The 20608-nt window shown below is 40.1% G+C and overlaps 1 protein-coding gene across 6 annotated transcripts in view; it reads left to right on the top strand.

Moving 5' to 3' along the window:
* The first annotated feature begins 1311 nt into the window (after positions 1-1311).
* Positions 1312-20608, top strand: part of RSL24D1 (ribosomal L24 domain containing 1) — an 88950-nt gene continuing 69653 nt past the window's right edge. For 4 of the 6 annotated variants that reach the window (XM_054214668.1, XM_054214672.1, XM_054214671.1 and 1 more), the window contains exons 1-6: positions 1312-1462; positions 3726-3839; positions 6546-6618; positions 7323-7386; positions 7871-7959; positions 13105-13238. In XM_054214668.1, the coding sequence (XP_054070643.1) occupies positions 1382-1462; positions 3726-3839; positions 6546-6618; positions 7323-7386; positions 7871-7959; positions 13105-13238 (555 nt within the window). In that variant the 5' untranslated portion in view covers positions 1312-1381. Of the gene's footprint in view, positions 1463-3725; positions 3840-6545; positions 6619-7322; positions 7387-7870; positions 7960-9555; positions 9963-13104; positions 13239-17134; positions 17153-20608 lie in introns of those variants that run through there. The other 2 variants (XM_054214673.1, XM_054214674.1) reach the window with 2 other exon arrangements.

Below are 20608 nucleotides of genomic sequence, written 5' to 3'. Positions count from 1 at the left end.
TACAGGACTCCTGGGGGTATTGCTTTATTTTGGGCTGTTGGTTTCTTTGCAGGGTAGGTTGCTCAGATGCCTACAGTGTGTGACAGAGGAGCATTACTGGTCTCATGTTGCAAAGCTCTTCATTCTGGGTGTGAGGAGAGGCTTCCACAACCCCTGATAGAATTGGAAGTGCCATTTTCCAGCGAGTAGCTCGTGAAGAGCTATCGCACTGGCATGTTGCACCTCTTGGTGCCCTCTTGTTCGGGGCCCAGGGGCTGGGCTCTCCTGCCACATTGCCAAACACCCATTGCCAGAGTGAGTTTTAGAATCGTAGAATATTGGGGTTGGAAGGGACATTTAAAGGCCATCTAGTCCAACCCCCCGGCCATGAGCAGGGACATCTTCAACTAGATCAGGTTGCTCGGTGCCCTGTCCAACCTGGCCTTGAATGTTTCCAGGAATGGGGCATCGGCCACCTCTCTGGGCAACCTGGCCAATGTCTCACCACCCTCATTGTAAAGAGATTTTTTTCCTTCTGTCTAATATAAATCTCCCCTCTTTCAGTTTAAAACCATTACCCCTTGTTCTACTGCAAGAGGCCCTGCTAATAAGTCCCTCCCCATCTTTCCTGTAGCCCCTTTTGGTACTGGAAGGGGCTCTAAGGTCTCCCCGGAGCCTTCTCTTCTCCAGGCTGAACACCCCCAACTCTCTCAGCCTGTCCTCACAGCAGAGGGGCTCCAGCCTCTGATCATCTTTGTGGCCTCCTCTGGACCCAACTTGCTCCAACAGGTCCATGTCCTTCTCATGTTGGTGGCCCCAGAGCTGGAGGCAGCACCGCAGGGGGGTCTCACCAGAGCGGAGCAGGGGGGAGAATCCCCTCCCTCGCCCTGCTGGCCACACCGCTGGGGATGCAGCCCGGGTTTCCCAACACCGGTATGCTGCTGGCTCGACAGGGCTGTGAGGGGAAGGTCCTGGCGACTCTGGGGGTTGTGCCGGTGCCTGCTGAGGAAGCAGCCGCCGGTTGTTCTGGCCCGCCTTACGGCTGTGGCTCCGTCACCCCCGGTAACTCCTGTCAGGCTGGCTGGGCCGGGAACCTGGAGCCGGCACTTGGTTGTTTCCAGCCCGGTGCCTGGGTCGGGGCAGTTGCAGCTTGTCAGACAGCCCTGCAGCCGCCGCCGTCCGTAACGGCCGCGTCGACACCACAAACCAAGCCCCGTCCGCCCCCACCGGGCCGCTGGGGGGCGGGGGCGGACGGCCAGCGTCTGCGCATGTGCCTGCGGCGCGTTGCACCCACCCCACCCCGGCCGGCAGGAGGCGCTGCTCCCCCTCCGGCGGGCGGCGCCGCGCCGCTTCCGGTCAGCTGAGCGCGTCCTTCCGACGGGGCCCGCGGCGCGGCGGGGCCATGCGGATCGAGAAGTGCTACTTCTGCTCGGGGCCCATCTACCCGGGCCACGGCGTCATGTTCGTGCGCAACGACTGCAAGGTACTGCCCGCCGCCGGGACGGCCCGGCTGGGCGACTCTCGGCGCCCGCGCCAGGGCCCGCTCCCCCTCGCGGCCTGGCTGTACGGCGGGGAGCGCTCGGCCTCGCCGGGCCTGCGCCGGGAGGGGGGGGGCACAAGGTACCCGCCCTGCGCTCACCCCCCACCGGTTGTGTCGGCTGACAGACGCTGCCAAGGCCCCAGTTTCCCCACCCCCGCGGTCTGGTGCCGCTGTCCCGGGCCGGGGTGCGGCTCCCTACGGCTCTGCCAACCCCATACCGGCGTGTGGGGTTCTTGAGGGGGGTGTACTTTGAATTGGGGCAGCAGGGGGGCGGCAGGCAGCGTTTGCCCCGCCCCGCCGGGGCCCGCAGTCGCGCTGTGAGGTGGTGCTGGGGGGCGACATCCACCGTCACGATTTATTCGCTGTGTGGGAGCAGTTTGGTGGGGCCGTACTGTAATTTGGCAACTCTTGTGGGTGTCGGGAAGAGTGTGGGCTGAATTATTTGTTTACAGTTTTTAGTAGGAGATTATATGCTTCGCAGAGCAATACAAAACTTTCATCCTTTAATTTTCTGATTTGGGGGAAATAGAGGCTTCAGAATAATAGTAGGTGATACTGAAGCTTTGAACAATGTAGATCACAGACACTAGAAGCTGCGTACTAAAGTTAATGCTTTATGTCTGTCTCATGGTAGTCTACTAGAAGTTGTAAGTCATGCAGATATCTGATGTGACTTACCCAATTGAGGCTGTCATAACAGGACATGCATAGCACTTTGGGCTTTACATTGTGGTGACGGTTTTGTACATAAAATGTTGTGTATAGTTTCCCAGCCCCTGCTGTACTCCTTATCGCTCCCATGGGGCATTGGAGACCCCTGTGTGAAATGAAGCTTACGCAAACAGCTTCCTTCCTGTGCTCAGACATCAAAATAAATACTGGGTCATCTGTATTGCTTATCTGAGTCACAGCTTTTCGGAATTTGGAGGTAGATGTAGATTGACATGGTTCCGTTTACTAGAAAATGGCCACAAGGTGTCTGTTTTTTTTTTTTTTTAAAAAAAACACAATGGCAGGTTATTTGGCTGAGTTAGGGTGAAAACACGTGATAGAACAACATTAAAAAAAAATACTGTTTGAAGATGATTACTTTTATTAGAAGTTTTATCTTTTCTGTTCATTTTCTTTAGAAGTGACTGTTAGATGGGAAGGAGAATATGGTTGAAGAAAAATAGGGTTTTGAAAAACTCATGGATAACAAATGTAATTTTGAGTTTTCTTAAGTAAAGTTTCATCTCTGCTATGGATACTAGACAGAAGGGTAGCTCAAAGTGATGCAGAAATTTAGAGAGGATTAAGAACTGTAAATAGGGATATGATTATGTGGTGTTGTCTGTGCCCCCCATCGTACTGCCATCTTGCAGCATATTCTTTTTGACTGGAAAATGTGTATTGGATTTGGGACAGTTTGGGATAGGGGGTTGTTCTTTAGCTTGTCTGTTAGTTAAATAATTTCAGTACTAATAAAAGGGAAATTTAAGTATGGATAGTGACGTTTCTTTTATGCATCTTTAATGGGCCTGAAAGCATCACCTGGATGAACATAAGGTGCTTCCATGGCTAGCGATGGCAGGTGCCTAAAATGAGTCTAGTGATCTGTAGAGTGTGTAGGAGAATGGAAGGGAGGTGGGAAATGTCAGTTGGAATGTCTTTGGCATACGCTTTAACAGCTTTCAGTAAATTCAGTCCAGGACTTAACTAATGTGCTTAGGACTGCTGTTGCAGGGTAATCTTTAATGCTTAAAGCTACATTCCAGAAGGGAGACTTCATGTGTGTATTGAAAAATGTTATGTGAGAGGTGTGGGGCTATTGTTGTTGTCAGGATGGCACTCTATCTGAAAAGTGCTGACAGGTATAGAGAATTGTTTATTCACGGTACAGGTTTGGTTTTATAGTTATTTTTGCAGATCATAATTCTCACAACTTTGGTATATTTTATTTATAATCATCTTGATTATAAGCATTTGGGCATGTCCCTGACAGCTGTGAAAATGATTTTTAGAATGAAAAAACAAGAGCAGTACTTGGAAGTCTGTTTGATAATAGCTGTATTTGAGCTAAAAATATTGAAATTTGAAAGAGTAATGTTTTTTTCAATGAGCAGTGTTGTTAGAGAAACTTCAGTGTTTGATATCATGCTTGCAATGGGGCAGGAATAATATGCTTTGACTGTAAGCTTATTCTCCTCCCTCCTTCTCCTTTAAGATATTTAGATTCTGCAAATCAAAATGCCACAGAAACTTCAAAAAGAAGCGAAATCCCAGAAAGATGAGATGGACCAAAGCATTCCGGAAAGCAGCTGGCAAAGAATTGACAGTGGTAAGAAGCTGAACTGGTTCACACTTTACATTAGCTCGCTAAAATGGCAGAAATCTACCCTCTTGTAGTTGCAAACAGGTTAGGTTAGCTAGCTCAATGCGTTACCATTTAATTAGATGAGCATGAGGGATGGAGTAAGTGGAGAAAAGAGGGACTGTGGAAGAGGGTGTGAGAGGTTTCTTGAGAGTGGGCTATTCATTTAGCTTGGCTGTAACTTGGAACTTCCGTTTCAGCTCTAGTGTGGAAGCCAGTGTGTCAGGTTGGCTGTTCCCAAGTCCAAGGCATTATTTTTTTTCCCATCTCTGAATCTCTTACTCTCTGTACATTTGGTAATTGTATTTCTGCACTATCAGATAATCAGGGTTACCGGGTACCCCAAGAAGTCTCTATGTAGACACATAAGATAGTTATCCTTTGAAATCTCCTTAAACCATACAATGTGTAGGAAAAGTCCTTGCGTACATAGGAATGTTTCAGAAACATCATATGAGATCTTAAAATAGTTAGAAACGATTTAAAGACAAAGTTACTTCAGTAGTAAAAATACTAAATACTCATGTTTGGTGGGACAGTCCTTAAATAATTCAAGAATTACTGTGACTTAACTGCCTGTTTTTTGACAAAATACTAACAATTTAGTTAAGTATCTTGACATGGTGATTTGCTGCTTTCGGTGGATCTTCCAAGGAGAATAATGTGGTTTTATTTTATTTTTTAATGTGATTTTGAGAAGCCATGATTAATTACCATCTTCTCTTGCTTTCAAGTTTGCAAGGGCAATAGGACGAGGGGCCATGGTTTTAAACTGAAGCAGGGTAGGTTTAGATTAGACATTAGGAAGAAGTTCTTTACACTGAGGGTGGTGAGACACTGGCACAGGTTGCCCAGAGAGGTGGTGGAGGCCCCATCCCTGGAGACATTCAAGGCCAGGCTTGATGAGGCTCTGAGCAACCTGATCGAGTTGAAGATGTCCCTCTTCCTGCAGGGGGGTTGAACTAGATGACCTTTAAAGGTCCCTTCCAGCCCAACACGTTCTGTGATTCTATGATTCTGAGTTGTTTCTGGCTAAGTTGAATTACCTTTTTGAAAAGAAGCTAAGTTCTTAATTTAAAATTCGTTTATACATTTCTAAATAGGTGACAATATGCTCCAATTTTGAGATATGTCTATATGTGCCAAGAATTAAAACAATATATAAGCATAGTGGTTTGTTATAGCTTGGTTGGTATCCATTCCGTCATAAGCCAGCTTTGGAGAGAGTGTGTAAGTAGGCTTGTAACAATGAGAAATACTGTAGTTTGTAAGAAGGTGATAGTTCTTGCTGCTTTAAACATGTACATTGGATAGAGGTTAAATACATTTACTTGTTTTCATGCGTTTCAATTTTTTTTTTTTAATTAACAAAAAAATTAAGAAGGACAGAATCTTTCCAGGGTGTTGTTCACAAGGTGTTTCTGAAGGACTGTCTTATTCTGTTACTCAGAATGACTGAGGAGTCAGTCACTCTGTCCCCTCACGTTTGGAACTGAAAAGTTCTGTTGGCCAGTATGGGGCAGCTCTAGTTTATCTGTGTGCGTGTAGGTTAGAAGAGTGCGGCACTTTGAACATCTGTACTCTTATGAGACTTCTTTTTGCTGTTTGTGGTGTGTTCTCATGATACAAAACAATGCTGTATATTATAAATAGGTAAAAGCTGACTCAGTTTAGGATAAACTGTAGTGAATTGATGTGATGCTGTGTCACACTTGTCTAAAAATGAATTTTAGGTAATTTTTTGTTTTTAAGAATAAGAATCACATGTAGATGATAGCATATGGTGTGCTCTACAGCTTGTATTTTGGATATTTTGCGTGTTGCTATCCCATGGTGAAAACTAACTACTGTTTGACGATGGAGCGTGGCTTGTGGGTGTGTATGTGCCATTTCTTGCTATTCTGTGCAGTTGCTGTTGTGCCATTTCTTGCTATTCTGTGCAGTTGCTGTCATTGCAGTTGTCTTTAGCTCAGCTGGTCTAATAACTCTGCTTTACCACTACAAGAAAGAACCTGTGGGCAGGGAGAAGTCCTCAGATAAAAGTTGGTATAAAGCTAAGTATGCCTAGCAAAAAATAAATCAGGAAACTGTTTTTCTATCTTAAACTTTTGGGGGAAGGAGGGGGAACCAACAAAAAGAAAAACCTCCAGCTGCCCCAAACGCCACAATGTCATAATTTGAAATATTTCACAATTTCAAATGGTTTTATATTATTTCAGTATTCTTAAAGTGAAACGGTGTTTATTTTTAGAACCTCTTCAAAATTACAGGCTGTTGAGCAGAGCTTATTTGACCTGCATTAAATGCTTTTGAGACTACATGTTTTCAGTTTTGCCTTCCACCTGTCTAGTCTACTCTGTATTTTGTACTCCACGTTGGTCTTCTCTGTTCCTTTTGTCTTGCTAAAAAGAAAATAGCCGAGGGAGATGTTTCGGTAAATAGTTCTCTTCAGACAAATCACTGTGGCTTCTGACACTTTGAGGTCAAACACTCTACTGTTATTTCCTTCTAGTTTAGTAACCTCTGAAGGTTGTTAAAGTATAGGAACTGAGCTTCTGAAAGGGGAAAAAGGTCATGTAAAATATAAAGTTATATGAGTGAGTGCTATAGAAAGAATGCATTGATCTAAATAATCTTTTGTATGTAATCTATATTTACTTTTTCTGAATATAGGATAATTCATTTGAGTTTGAAAAACGTAGAAATGAACCAGTGAAATACCAGAGAGAGTTGTGGAACAAGACTGGTGAGTCATTTTGGAAAAAACAAAAGATGAACTATGGGGTGTGACCTTTTATTCTACACAAACGTTTTCAGAAGATTTCTTGTAATTCTGATACTTTGTAGTGATTGTGTTTGAAATTACTGGAATCATGACCAGATTCTTACGTGTGGAGGGGCTTTGAGTTGTGAACAGGTGTGGAGTTTCACTTGATTTTATTTCTTTTCAGAAACTGGTTAGAAATTTTTATTATTATGTCCAAAAAACCTTAGTGTTATCCAGCTTTATAAGAGGCTCCCCGTGTAAGCCTTTTATAGTGATGCAGTTGCTTCTTTGTTCATGCTCATTCCATTTCAGTTTAATAAATCAATTGCTATAAAATGGAAGAGTTACTTGTAAATGAACACCACAAAGGAGAAGGTGATAACTTGCATCTGATTTCGAGTAAGGGTCTTTAGTTGTGATGTTTAATTGTAGAAAATATGTGTAGGCATGAAAGTAGAAGCATAAACAAGTTTTAAATTACAGTTCATCATAGTTGGTACACGGAATATTCCTCTACTCTTCTCTTTGAAGAAGGAATAACTTCCTCTATATAGTATATAGTATGAGAGTGGCCTGTGATACAGAGCTATTATGGGATACTGGTGGAGTTGCTCTGCAAAATGGCATGTATTTTCAACCATAGGTATGTAAGCACATCTAAAACAACTTCTGCTTTATTTCAGTTGATGCAATGAAGAGAGTGGAGGAAATAAAGCAAAAACGCCAAGCCAGGTTTATTATGAACAGGTGAGGAGAAGTATTTGTGTTATGGGAGCTCTCACAAATCTGTATTAGTCAGTCTTTCCAGAGAAATGATGATGAAAAGTTTTAAATGGTTATTTCCTTTGTACATACGCAGTCATCCAAACAATGGGATGAATGAAATGCTTTCAGTGGGCTCTGCTGCGCTACCAAACTATTGTGCTTTATTGGCTGTCCAGTGAAATGTAGCTTTGGGACGCATGATGATAATAGTTATATTTCCTTGTTTGTAATATCGAGTCTTAGATTTAAACAAATTTCTGGTAAGAGTTGATGGTAGTGCTGGCTTTTTTTCCTGGTTTTGCATCCAGTATATGTTTTTTTTCCTTTTTGGTTTTCAAATACTTTTATCTTTATTTCCTTATAGTTACTTACAGTTTACATACCTATAGCTAAAGATGTGTTTCATGCATTAAAATGAAAACATACATGTCCTCTTTGAAGGTAATTAAATTTAATTCCCCCCCAGATTAAAGAAGAGCAAAGAGTTGCAGAAGGCAGAAGACATCAAAGAAGTCAAACAGAATATCCACCTTCTTCGTGCCCCACATGCAGCAGGTAAGAACTTGCTTTACCTGGTTTGTTTAGGTTAACTTGTGTATACAACTTTATGATTAATATTGATGATTTTGCTATGGCTAATTCTACAGGTCAATAATCCTGTGCATTTTTCTTACAATTAATTTGTTGAATTTGGAGAATAGCTCTTGCCACTGAACGTAATCGGTGTCTTTGTTCTGAATCAAACACACCTTTTATTTATCTAGTCCTGCATTCATCCTTCCTTTTCCCTGAGTATTTTAAACTGCACTCAGTAACTACTCTCTGAACTGCACGTTTGTTAACCAATACGTTTATCTAAGTCTTCCCTTTGAACTGATTATTTGAACTCAACAGACTCTACCACTGATTGATGTAAAATATAGTAGTCAAACTCTACTTTTTGAATTTTTTAGGTAATTGTGGGAGTAGAGGGTTTTTTTTTGTAGTTCACTGTGTATAATGAAATTTCTATGAAAATACTACTTCTTCAGTGTAAGCCTAACAATTTTAAAAATATGATAATTTAACAAATTTTCACTAAAATCTGTGCCTAGTTCAGATATAATGTATATGGTTTGTTAGTGAACTTAGTTTTTCAGTTGGAGAAACCTGTTTCTGCTAAATAATTTTCCAGTTTCTAAACTCTGTGTTAGATGATGTAGATAAAAATGGATTGTAAAGATGATTTATTTTTTAAAATACAGGTAATGGAGTAGAGTAATGTCAAGAAGTTAAAAACGTTTCCATTAGTTATTGTTTCTTAAAAATTACCAGTGATTTTGTCTCTGGGGATGTAGATGTGACATATTATTAGATGTTAACTAGAATTCTGTTCTATGTTTTTTCTTCCAGTTTGCCTTAACTGTAGTCTAAGATTGTTTATATGTGAAACAAGGTTTTGTCAATATATATTTAAACTTTGGTTTAATCTCCTCCTTGTTTGTTGAGGGAAGAAAATGAAAAAGGATCTGAATTCAAAAGATTAAACCTGAGTGTTCATTTCTTTTGTTTGGCTTTGCTTACATTAAATGAATGATGCACAATAGGAACATACTACATCTGTTGTTAGTCAAACAACAGCTTCTCCAATGTTTTGCAGTTCCTGCCTGGCCTTAAAGAGAGCAGAATCAAATGTCAATCCTGGATTTTTTTGTTTTGTTTTGTTTGGTTTTTGGGAGCATTATTGGGAGTTAACGCTATTGCCATCCAGCTCAGCATTCAGGAGGGCTTAAATCTTTACATAAAAACTAATGTGAGAGGGCCACTGATCTGTTAAAAGTAATGGATTTTTATAGTCCTTTGCAAGGTTCTGCTAGGTATTGCCAGATACATCAAAGTGCATCATACTAGATGAAAGCATATGTTGACTACATTTTAGATTTTGTACGAAAACAGCATCGTTTTTTCTGTTAAAACAATTCTTAAGTAGTTTTAGGTGGTGGTGGAGGTTAGCAATAAATACTTGTAAACTTGACGGGTTTACCCTAAAAAACTCTTTAAGCAATATGTTTAGGCTGTTTCACCTAGAATAGACATGTGTATTGTTCAAAGAGAAACAGTTATTTGGGTTTAGAGAGACATCTTTAAATTAATTCTTTCTTTACTCTGAAGGCACACCGAAACAGCTGGAGGACAAAATGGTGCAGAAGTTACAAGAGGATGTGGCTATGGAAGAAGACTCTTAAAATGCTTTTATTTTCTATTTATATCTCTTCAGCAGTTAACAGTTCCTTACTGCCTCACCTGACATCATTCAGAACTGTGCTTACAGTTGAAGAAAAATATATTTTAATGAATAGTGGTCATTTACAGTTTGAATAATTTTTGGTTTTATAAAAAATAATAAGATGGATACTGGTTTGGGCGGTATTTACAATTATGTAATTTGACAAAACCTTGTCGGCAGGATTGAGGGTAAGGCATATTGTTTGAGGTACTGTGTACTCCTTGGAAAGTTACACTTTCTTTCTGGATAACTTTTCCCTGATAATTCAAGGAATAAAAGATGTTGGCCCTGAGCTTTTCCTGTTTTGTCTGTTGTTCTTACATAGTAGTAAAAGCAGATAAAATTCTATCTTAATGGTTATAAGGTGGAGCAGGATGTATTATTTTTTGTCAGTCCAGTGTAGTCCAGACTCTTTTTCACTCTTGTCATTGGCAAAATTTTTTTGTTTGTTATGAATACATATAGTGTTTATCTCCTTTTTAAGTCGACTTCCCCAGGATTACATTGCGGATGACACCTAAGCCTGGCAAAGCTAACATTGGAATTTCTGCTGTTTGGAAAATAGTAGTGGTGATAATATCTAGTCTGAAGATGGACCTGCCATCGTCCTGACCTACCGAAATTCAAATCTGACATGTAATCTTGCTGATTGAGATTCTCAATAAATCACTTTTCACTGTTTCTACCTAACACTTAGGATTATTTTGACAGAAAAGAAGGTCCAGTTAAAACGTAGACATTTTGCATACTCTGGTGGGATTTATCTTTATTCAGTGTGTCATCAGCACTGAGATGAATACTCTGCTTCCTTAAACTGACAGCAGTTTACCTACAACAGTGCGATCAGAGAAGCCTTTCGAAGGCATTTAAAATAGTATTTACTTTCTCGTCAGTGCTAGTTATCCTGAAAAAATTGTAATTTGTAGTTCTGTTCCAAACTTGAATATATGCTGTATCAAGCATTGGAGACCTTCCTTCTGCCTACCACCTACATGTGTATTGTGTAGTTCAGAAAAGAGTCATATTTGAACATACGAAAGGGGGCACTGGGGAGTGTGTGAAATAAACAGGCATTGTACTCAGTTTTTCATCTCTTGATTTATGAATTATGTTTAGATGTTTAGAAAACTTCAATGTAGTGAGATAAAAATAACTGAATTCTAGTAATACAAATATGTAATTCCTTCATATTTTCATGAAATTAAAATTTTGCTATAATTTCAAATTTGCTGATAAGGTGATAGCTGATAAGTATTTTAGATGTACAGTATTAGTATCTCCCCTGTAAGCTGTAATATAAATAACATCTCAAAAGCCTACGGTAAGTTGGCCATGTCAGAAAACATGTCAGTGGGGTGAAATCACTAAGATGCTGCAGTATAGTCCTTGGACATAGTGAAGGGAGACCTTCACAGACTGTTAATTCTATGTTCATGTGACTGTACAAGTTAACTCAGTTATTTCAGCTCAAGAAATACGTTTCTTGCATGTCCCATTTTACCATAGTATTTGATGTCCTTAATCCTTGAAGTGGGATGCTTTATTTAAAAATCTTATTACAGATTATTTTTTTTTTTTTTACTGAGTTTTAAAGATACGATGTTCAGTGAGTGCCAAGTTCTAATTTTCTCCAAAAATAGTAAAGGAAATCTGTGCAAAGCAGAGAAAGGCGATGAATCCCACTGGATGCTGTGCAGTATTTATATACAATCTTTTAGTTCATATGAGGCTTTTTAGTATTAAATAATTTATATTGCATAGTATCTGTAGTTTTTCTGTCCACATCTTTAAATGAACTGCAGTCCTTAACTTGGTTGCGTTCTCTATAAAAGCATCTCTATGGGATTTTTAACACTTTCCTATGAAGGTCTGTAAGTGAAGCACTCATTTTGGAGCAGCTGAGAAGAGCCATTTGGGGAGTACACTACAACCATAAATGCTGAACATCCTGCCAGTTGTATGAGTTGCTTAACCTGTGTACCTCGTTACAGCCTGTGTAATAGTATAATTGCAAGCAAGGGCAATTTGAAGTTAATACTGAAGTTGTCCATCATTGTGCAGGCACGTTATTTCCCTGAGAAGCAGAGACTTGTTGCCTGCCCTGCTGTGTATACCTTGTGAGTATGTAGGAGGCAGTTAAGTTTAAAAATTTGCATAAGTAACATGCTTACAACACCCGTTCTGAAGGTGCCCTAGTGATGGTTTTTTTTAATTTTTATTTTTTAATTTAATTGCCATGGTGTCCTATTCTCTTGTCTGTGTCAGCTGGAGAAGGATGCTGCTGAGACAGCACATGGCGAGGAGGGAACAACTGCAGCTGAAGAGCACCACAAGGCTGGTGATCCTCCATCCTTCCTGTCTCTGTGTGCAGAGACCTTCCTGAGGAGCTGCGGAGGAGTGGGGTTTTTCTTTTTCTTTTTTTTTTTTTTTTTTGGGTGCTGGCTGTCCAACCACATTTCTAATAGGAATTGTTCTTATTCAAAGATATTTTGGTGAAAAGCGGTTAATTTCTTTGCTTGCTTAGGATGAAAATTTGCAACTAAGACTAATCTGACTGAAAATTCCTTTAGATTTTGGGTTTTGTTTACAAGACTGGGAGAGAAAATGTCCAACTGAGCAGATGGGGAGCCCTCGTCCTCCTCCTGCCTATGGGGCTGAGCAGCAGCCAGCCGTCTGGAGAGGCAGGACCTGCCATCAGTTCCCCCTTCAATAGCAAGTTGGAGAGACCGTATTTAATGAGCAGCACATCGTTATTCATTAGAGATCTCATGTTGTACGGACAAATCACTGATCCTGTCTGTGGTGAGATCTAGTAGGAGCAGAGCTCAAGGTGCTGTGAGTACAGACTGTTACAAGACTGATGATGATGTGTCCATTAGATTCAATATTTAATCAGAAAAATACTTATGAATAACTGGTAGTGCTTAATTCCAGTATACAGTCTGTCTTGCTTGGCATTTACTAGATCCAACAAACTCTTGACATTTTGTGTTTGTACTTCACGATTGGGAGCTTTTCTTCAAAACAAAGTATGAGGGGCTTGATCAGAACAAATGTGATACTGTTTTTTTAAGAAATGACATTTGGTTTCAGTTGCCATCATCTTTTCTTACAAAACAAAACCAGATGTATGTTTTTATTTTTTTTACAGACTGACTGCAAAAGGTGGAAATGTGGATTTTTAATAGTAATTTATGAGGTGACTTTTTCTTATATTTCCCCTTTTCCTTTTTAATCCATCACTTTAATGATTTCCAGTTAAGCGCTGGCTTTGTTTTCAGAAGGCTAACCTGCTGCTAACACGTTGTGGCTGCTGCCTCACCTCCTGTGCTGCGCAGCCTGGAGCAGGCCTGCGGCCCGGTGAAGGTTACAGCACTGCCCTGAGCCCCCAGAGACACCTGCTAGATCTTTTATCAAGTTTCATCCTTTTTCAGTATGCGATTGTCATCGTAACTATCTGAAACACCACTGCTTGGGGTGCTGTGTGGAGATCTGTTCCTGGCAGGCCGGGGAAGCCTGCGGCCCACCCATGGTGGCGCCATCTTGGAAACAAGGGCGCCTTTCTGAGGTAAAAAAAGGCCCTGGAGAGCTCAGGCGCTTTTGCTGAGGCTGTTTCCGCATTTTCATATGAAGTAAGACCTGGAGATAACTTCCTTTTTTGCCTTTGGTTATGGGTTGGTTTTGCAATCCATTGCTTGTTGCTTCGGTTGTCTGTGGAGTCTCTCGTTTTTCTTGTGGAATTTTGATCCTGAGAGAACGACTGGAAAAAAATGAAGTGATGGGTGATTGTTGTGCTTGTTTGTTTGTTTTTAAGAAAAAAAGCAAAAACATCTCAGGCTTCCCTTTCAGTCTTTCCTTTGCAAGTGCTGACAAATAGGGTGTGGAAAAAGTGAAAATTACTGCTTTCTCTGTAATCGAGTTGTGCTGAACTGGTGCAGATTTTCTTCACAGGAAATCAGGCCTTCCCATATTTTTGAAAGATATGACTTTTTAGTACTTGGCAAGGGAAAAATCTTTGAGATTCAGCGGATAATGGTAATTTTGCAAACTAGCTGAGAAACAAAAGGTGTTAGATATAGTAAACACGTTTTTGAAATACCATTTTTTCCCTCTAACTATACTGTAAAAGCTTACAGCTTAAAACTTTGTTCAACCTTTTTTCCTAACCTCATTTGGTTGGATGCCTTTTAAATACTGAAAAACAGTTCCTGAGATAAACTTGATGGTGCCTGGAAACTTATAGTTTGCAGGAACATTTTGGCTGTGTTGTAGTTTATGCAGCTAACTGACTTGAGATGTGCTTACTCTTAAGAGTAACAGCACAACAGAGCCCAGTACATGTATGAGATCGGTCCTTTTGTGACACAAAGAAACATAAATCAATTCAATATGTTGACATGGCCATATGTGTCAATGGCTGGAAAAGCAATATAGACAGCTGCTAATAGGTCCAAAGGCCTATGTCCCAGGAGACAGTATTTCAACCTCCAGGCTGTTCAATTCCTCAATTACTGTTCTGGCCTCAAAAATTCAATCTCCTTCGCCAGCCTAACTTATTTATGGGCTGCACTGAACTGCGACCAGGGAGAGCAGAAAACTGAAATAAATCAACTGCTGATAAAATTGTTTAAGTCTGCTTGTTGTCTGTCTGTCTATTTTTAGGTCTCAATTTCAAAAGGCCCTATGCAGAGAAATGCCTAGGGTTTCTTTTTTATTTTATCAGTAATAATTAGTCTTTGGTGTTGTTTGCTAAATACAAGGAATTTTTTTTCCTAATTGTGACCTAATTGACCTGATTGTGGCTGTAGTGTTTTGAACAAGCAATATTACTTGAGACCGGGTAGGAACAGAGAGAAATAAAGATTTGTGGAGGTAGCTGAGCTAGAAGACATTCTTTGCTGGTTTTGGTTGTTTGGTGTTCTCGCCCCCTGCCTTCCCCCTTACGTTTTTCATATTATGTTTAGTTTGGTAAAGTCACTCTTGTTTCTTAAACTGCTGTTGCTTCATCTTCAAAGTGCTCAGGGGACATTTTATCTTATACACACACACACACATATATATATATGGCAGTAACGGTATGTACTGAGTAAAGGGATATCAGCTCTAGCTCTACAAGCAGTGTGATTTATTACTGACATTGTTTCAGTACAGGGAACTGATTCCTGAATGGAAATAAATGTGTTGTGTTATAAGGGAATAATTTTGTGCATCCACAGGTTATCACCTGGAATCAAGGCAGGGGTGTCTGCATAATTGAAAATAAATTCTTGTTTGCAGTTATGTATGTAAGCTGTTTTCTGTAAAACGCCACTGTGCACTAAACTTGCTGATTGAGAGAATTGCTTTGGTAATCCACTTTGTCTGAAGTGATTCCTGAGTGGAGAATTTGAGAGATTTCTTAGTACTTGGCAAAAAAAAAAACAGCTGTCAGGAATTCTCTCTGGTGTTAAAGCTAGCACTGGTTGCAGTATCTCTGTTTAGGCAAGATGTTGCCAATGGTAACGTTTTCATTCTTCTAGACTCATTGCAGAAACTGACTCTAAAAAGCAGTGCTGGGTTACGTGAGCGGTGGAAAGACCAAACGCTTTTCTCTCGTACAATGACCATTGCCTGCCATTCCCAGCATTGAGCAAGTTCAGATTGTACTTCAAATCCCCATGTATTTGTGCTTTACGTGCTCCCTGACACAAAACTCAGGGAGAGAGGAGTACAGGCCATGCAGGTTTAGCTTGATTCATAAGGGTGGCAGACCTGAACCCAGCAGTCTTCAGACGCAGCTGTGAAGACCGCTTTTTCTTCTAATGGTGGGTTTGGAAGTCAGAAGGAACCAGCCAGGCTGGCCCCCTGGGCAGCTCCCACCTTCTCTGTTTGGTTTGTTGTGCCTGGGTACAGATGGAAAGTCATTCAAGGTTAATTTGATTAGATCTACACAGTTTGTGAATAATCTCTGGGGAAGATCTTTCTTTTGAAATAGAAGATACAAATATCATAATGTGATCCTAATTCATGTGTGATATTTAGAAATACATAGTATTTATCCTTGAGTTAGGACTGAATTTAGAATTATCTATGCACAAAGCAAGCTCTAATCCAGATTTCTTTAGGGTGTGGCCTTGCTACTGCTTGGGATGCCTCATATAGAGGATCCCCAGGATTATCTGGGGAATTCTGTGATGCTGTTTTGAAAGAACTTGTGCTTTTTCTCCATAGATGTTTACCTCCATGTCTGGTGTTGACTTGGGAGGAGATTGTGTGCCAGATTTTGTCACTGGTGGTGTCAGAAAGCTGTGATACAAAGGTGATGGAAAGCGTTCTTCACTTTTCACAGCTGATGTAGATTCATTTGTTTCAAAATGGAAGGAGATGGCTCTCCAAAAAATAGCTTTTGCTGGCTGTTGAAGGCTTTCTACACAGATATATAGACTTCAGATTCTGCTTAAAAATGCAGCTGTGAACATGGGAGGTAATCTTAGACCAAACTAAAGGTGCTTGAGCAGGGTGAAAACCTATAGGCCTCTAATAACAAATTTATCCACTTCCCCTGTTGATAGAAAAATACTGTCTGCAGGCAGCAATACTGCAAGCTTTTCCAGTGATTATCATGGTCTGCACTTCACTCAGTTCAATTTATTTTCTTATTGTATCATATGTAATGATCTACATGAACCTGGTCATATGAGGGACATCTAACCCATACTCTTCCTATTTTCTAAGGATATGCCAACTCTTGCTGAACTATACCTCCCAGACTGTGTAGATTTTTTTGGCAGTCATTTAAATCTGCCTTAATAGCATGGGTTTCATCTCTTTGTCCAAGATTTGTTAATAATTTTTGACTTTTCATGACAGTCATATTGAGCCCAATTTTGGAAACCTTTAAAGCCTTAAGACTGAAAATAGAGGAACTCCCATGCTGGTTCATATCTAAAGTCCATTTAACCTAGTATGGCCAGTGGTGGCCAGTGTGACAGATTCTTTCAGAGAAGTATAACAAAGCATGTATCTGAGTGACCTTTTCCATAGTTCATCTTCCCGAATTCAAACAGTAATTTAGGGATTTCTTTGGAAATTGCTGGTGCACCAGTCTTCTGTGACTGTATCAAACCTAATTTTGAGCCCCCCCCATAGGTAACCTCCAGTTACCTTTTTTTTCTAAAACAAAGGGCCCTAATCTGTTATCCTGTTCTGTCAGAAGGCATACTCCTCTGAGCATCTTTGCTGGTCTTTTTTTCATTTACTCTTCTTGCCTGGTTTGTGGGATGGAATGATGAGAAATTCTTGAAATATTCAAGATATGGGTGTGCCCTGGATGTCTATGCTGTTCCCCCTTTGTTCTCTGTTTCTTTTTTCAGCTGATACTCCTAGCTTTTTCATGCATGTTTTGCAGAAAGAAAATAACTTTCACTGTTCATAATTAAGATTTTGCCAGGTCATTCACTATGTTTTCTCTTTCTAACTCTTTAGTGAACAGACAGGTCCATGGCTACCTGCATGCATCAGACATCATGGCTAGAATTTTGCTTTTAAGAGAAGTGAGATAGACAACATTATGAAAAAATAAACAGACACACAAAAAAGAACTGCAAAGGGATTAAATTCTGTCAAAACAGATCTCCGCAGATGGGCATCTGCTGCTCTTAACAAGCCAAGAATATCACCTTGAATGCTCTTCATTCATGAGAACTGTGACTTGAAAGTGAGTGGTGCTGTTCTCTTAAATGCTTGAGCATAGCTGATCATAGATGCAGGGATGCATTCACTGCTATGGAGTTTTATGAATTATTTACCTTCTTAGAAGTAAATTCTGACATCCTAAACACAGTATGCCATTTCCCTTCCCACACATTACATGGAATAGCTGAGCAGTGAGTAGACAGCTACAAGTCATCCGACCTGAATTTTATTCCTGGCTCTGCTTTCCTTAGTAATTTTAAATTGCTCAGCTTTTCTGAGTCCTGTCTAAAATGATCTACCTGATACCAAGGAGTACATTCCCCCTCTTTCAACTTTTCCATGCATAGAAAGGGACTGAAGTGGGACTTACCCCAGCAATTAATCTTAATTTTATCTTAAAAGCCTACAGGATGTTTTTTATGCCATTTCAATCTTACTTTCCCAGCTCTGGAAAAAACACATTTCCTTTCATTCATCCTTTCCATCTTTTTTTTTAATAGGTTTGTGTCACTGACTGGGGCCTCTAGGGCCAGGTTCAATAATGAGACAGCTCTACTGGTTGCTGTGGAAGTCAGATGGGACTGCTAATGTGTGTGCCTGATACAAATCAGTGTAACAGAAATCAGACCTGGTGCCATTCTGCAATGACTCTGTTGGTCTGAACCCAAACACCTGACTGGGATAAAGAAGCTCCCATGCAAACAAGAAGCTGACTGTTGTTTTACTAGGTGAATGCCTAGGGCATGGGACATCTTATTGGTTTCCGCTTCTTCTGCTGAAGTTAGATAATTGGAAATTCTAGTAGTTCTTATATCTAGTAACACTTTGTGTTCTGTATGATTTTTCCCTTAAGCCCTGTTTCAGAAACTGTCTCTGCTTATGTAATTTGTAAATCCTAATAGACCAGCGTACGTCTAGTAAACAACAAAATCGAGCACTGAAATCTCTATTACCACTAGGGAGACAGGACAAAAGAGCTGAAACATTCCTAAACTATTCACTGAAGATATAGTCACATCTATTTTGTGATTCCGAGGTTGCAGATTTTATGATTTATAGCCTGAAATGTAATCCAGTACTTTGAAATGTAATTTAAAGCTTTTTTCCCTTGGCTTTCAAGCTTATGAAGAATGTATCTCAGCCAAGTATGAATGCCTTAAAGAAGTGATGTCTTATTCAGTCTGCAGACAAGAAAAACAGATAGATAAAAGACAGATTTCCACTATTCTAAATCCAGTTTTAATTCTGAAACTTGGGTTAACCAAAATCAAAACAAGCAACTCTTCAGCTTCTTGATCACAGCAGCATTTGATTTCATCTCACTAGCCAAAAATCACTCTTGCTACCTGACAACCCTGAAGGTTTTTTTTAAGCTGAAGTTGTGGATGTTCAAAAACTTTCTGGCGTATTGAAAATTCAGAGATAGGCAAATTCAGCATTCAAATAGCTATACTAACTATATCATGTATTTTCATATATCATTCTTAAAATTCCACATTTTTTCTTTAAAACAAAACAAAGAAGGCCCAGTTAATTGATGTCAGAAAACAGTGGAAAATTATGAGGGAGAATAAAGCCCTTGGCTGAAATCAAATTCATATGGCCTGTGTTTTAGAAACTTGATCTGTTTGAGCCATTGCAGCCCGAAGGAAACAAGTATCTTTCTTGAAAACTTGATGATGGGATCCCAGATAATCAGTGACCTAGGGCATACTCCTAAGGATGACTGCAAAATACAGTCAGAAAAGCTTTCCTTTCTTGGATGATAAAAACTTGAAATGAGTCATAACATCCAGTCATTAGCATTCAAAGCCCTATCCAGTCACAGAAAAGTCTTTTTGCTCTTTTCTTCTCAGCATTATAAGATGGTAAGAATTTGATACAGAAGCCAGCACCTGAAGGAAGTGTTCAGTGTATGGTGATTCGGCTGCCTGGCAAAACATCTTGCTTTGGCAGTCCCCAAACCGATCTTGTGAAGCATTCCTGAGGGAAGGACTCTTTTGGTGTGACCATCTGTCTCTACACAGTCATTTGGGCAAAAATATAAATTACAAACAGGAAATTGCCCCGTTGCCAGATTAGCTGCAGAATATGCACTAAAGCTCTACTCACTCATGAGGATTTAGTGCCAGGGTTCTTTGCTAGGGATAAAACACTGTATCATATTTTCCCTTCCTGTCGGTGTTGGATTATAAACTAAATCCTGCTCGTTTTACTTTCAGAAGTAGTCCCAAAGGATTTTGGTGGGATTAATTGCATATAAAAAGCAAGCAGAATTTGGCATTCTATGTACTTTGAAAATGAAATAGAGGTAAACATTATCAAAAGCTTGAGCTTACTGATGCTATTTCAGCTTGTCTTGTGATCTGAATCTTTACTGCTGAATACTTATTTAAAGATGCTCATGTAACTTCAGAAAAATCAATTAAAGTTCTGAAAGGGAAAAGGAAGAAATCTGTTTCAGCAGAGACTTGAAATAACTGCTCAAGTCCCTCTTCCTGCCTGGTTAGGCACATGATGTAGGTGCTTTGTTGAATTTGGGAGTTAACAAAAGACTCTACTCCGTTTTTTCGTCTGATACATATTTTTTTTTTTTTTTTGCTGTAGTTTTTCCTCTGTAATATTCTGAAGCTTCTGCTGGAGAGGGGGTGTGAAACACTGTTATGATACATTGGGGATAATGCCCTGAAAAAGCTTTTGTCCTTTGGATTCAGAGTTTGCAGAACAAATTTTAATACTGGGTAGTGTGGGTGGATGTAGGGATGAAGAGCTGCAAAAAGTAAGTCAATACCTGATGAACTTGAGACAGTTATAGCATCAACTGTCCTAGATTTTATGTGATGGGAGAGTGGAAGAAGTTATGTCAAAACAGACCTAAACAATTTTTTACTCCTCTAATCTTTTGTAATCCATTTTTATGGCTTTTCGGTGAAGCTATTTTACCTACCTCAGTCTCTCACCTTTTTGAGGTTGCCAGTTTGTAATTAAAGATTGATTTTTGAATGCTGTGCGGAATCTGTTTCAATTACTTGTTCTCCTGCAGTTTAACTGAGTTTACAGTAATCTAGAAGGATCCTTTGGAGAAGGTTAGCTTTCCTGGGGAGGGAATGGAAGCACAGAGCACATGTGGGCAGGGAGATCAGGGAAGACGTAATGTAACTCAGCGAAATCCTTTGGAGAGCATGGACCCAAGGTGAGAGCCAGAGTAGCCTGGTTAATCCAAGTACCTCAGGGGCACTACCAGTTTTCAGAAACTAATTTCAA

Source organism: Rissa tridactyla, chromosome 9, assembly GCF_028500815.1.
Source record: "Rissa tridactyla isolate bRisTri1 chromosome 9, bRisTri1.patW.cur.20221130, whole genome shotgun sequence".
NCBI classification, from domain to species: Eukaryota; Metazoa; Chordata; class Aves; order Charadriiformes; family Laridae; genus Rissa; species Rissa tridactyla.
The sequence above is the reverse complement of the archived record's forward strand: the minus strand, read 5'-3'. Positions and strand labels throughout refer to the sequence as shown.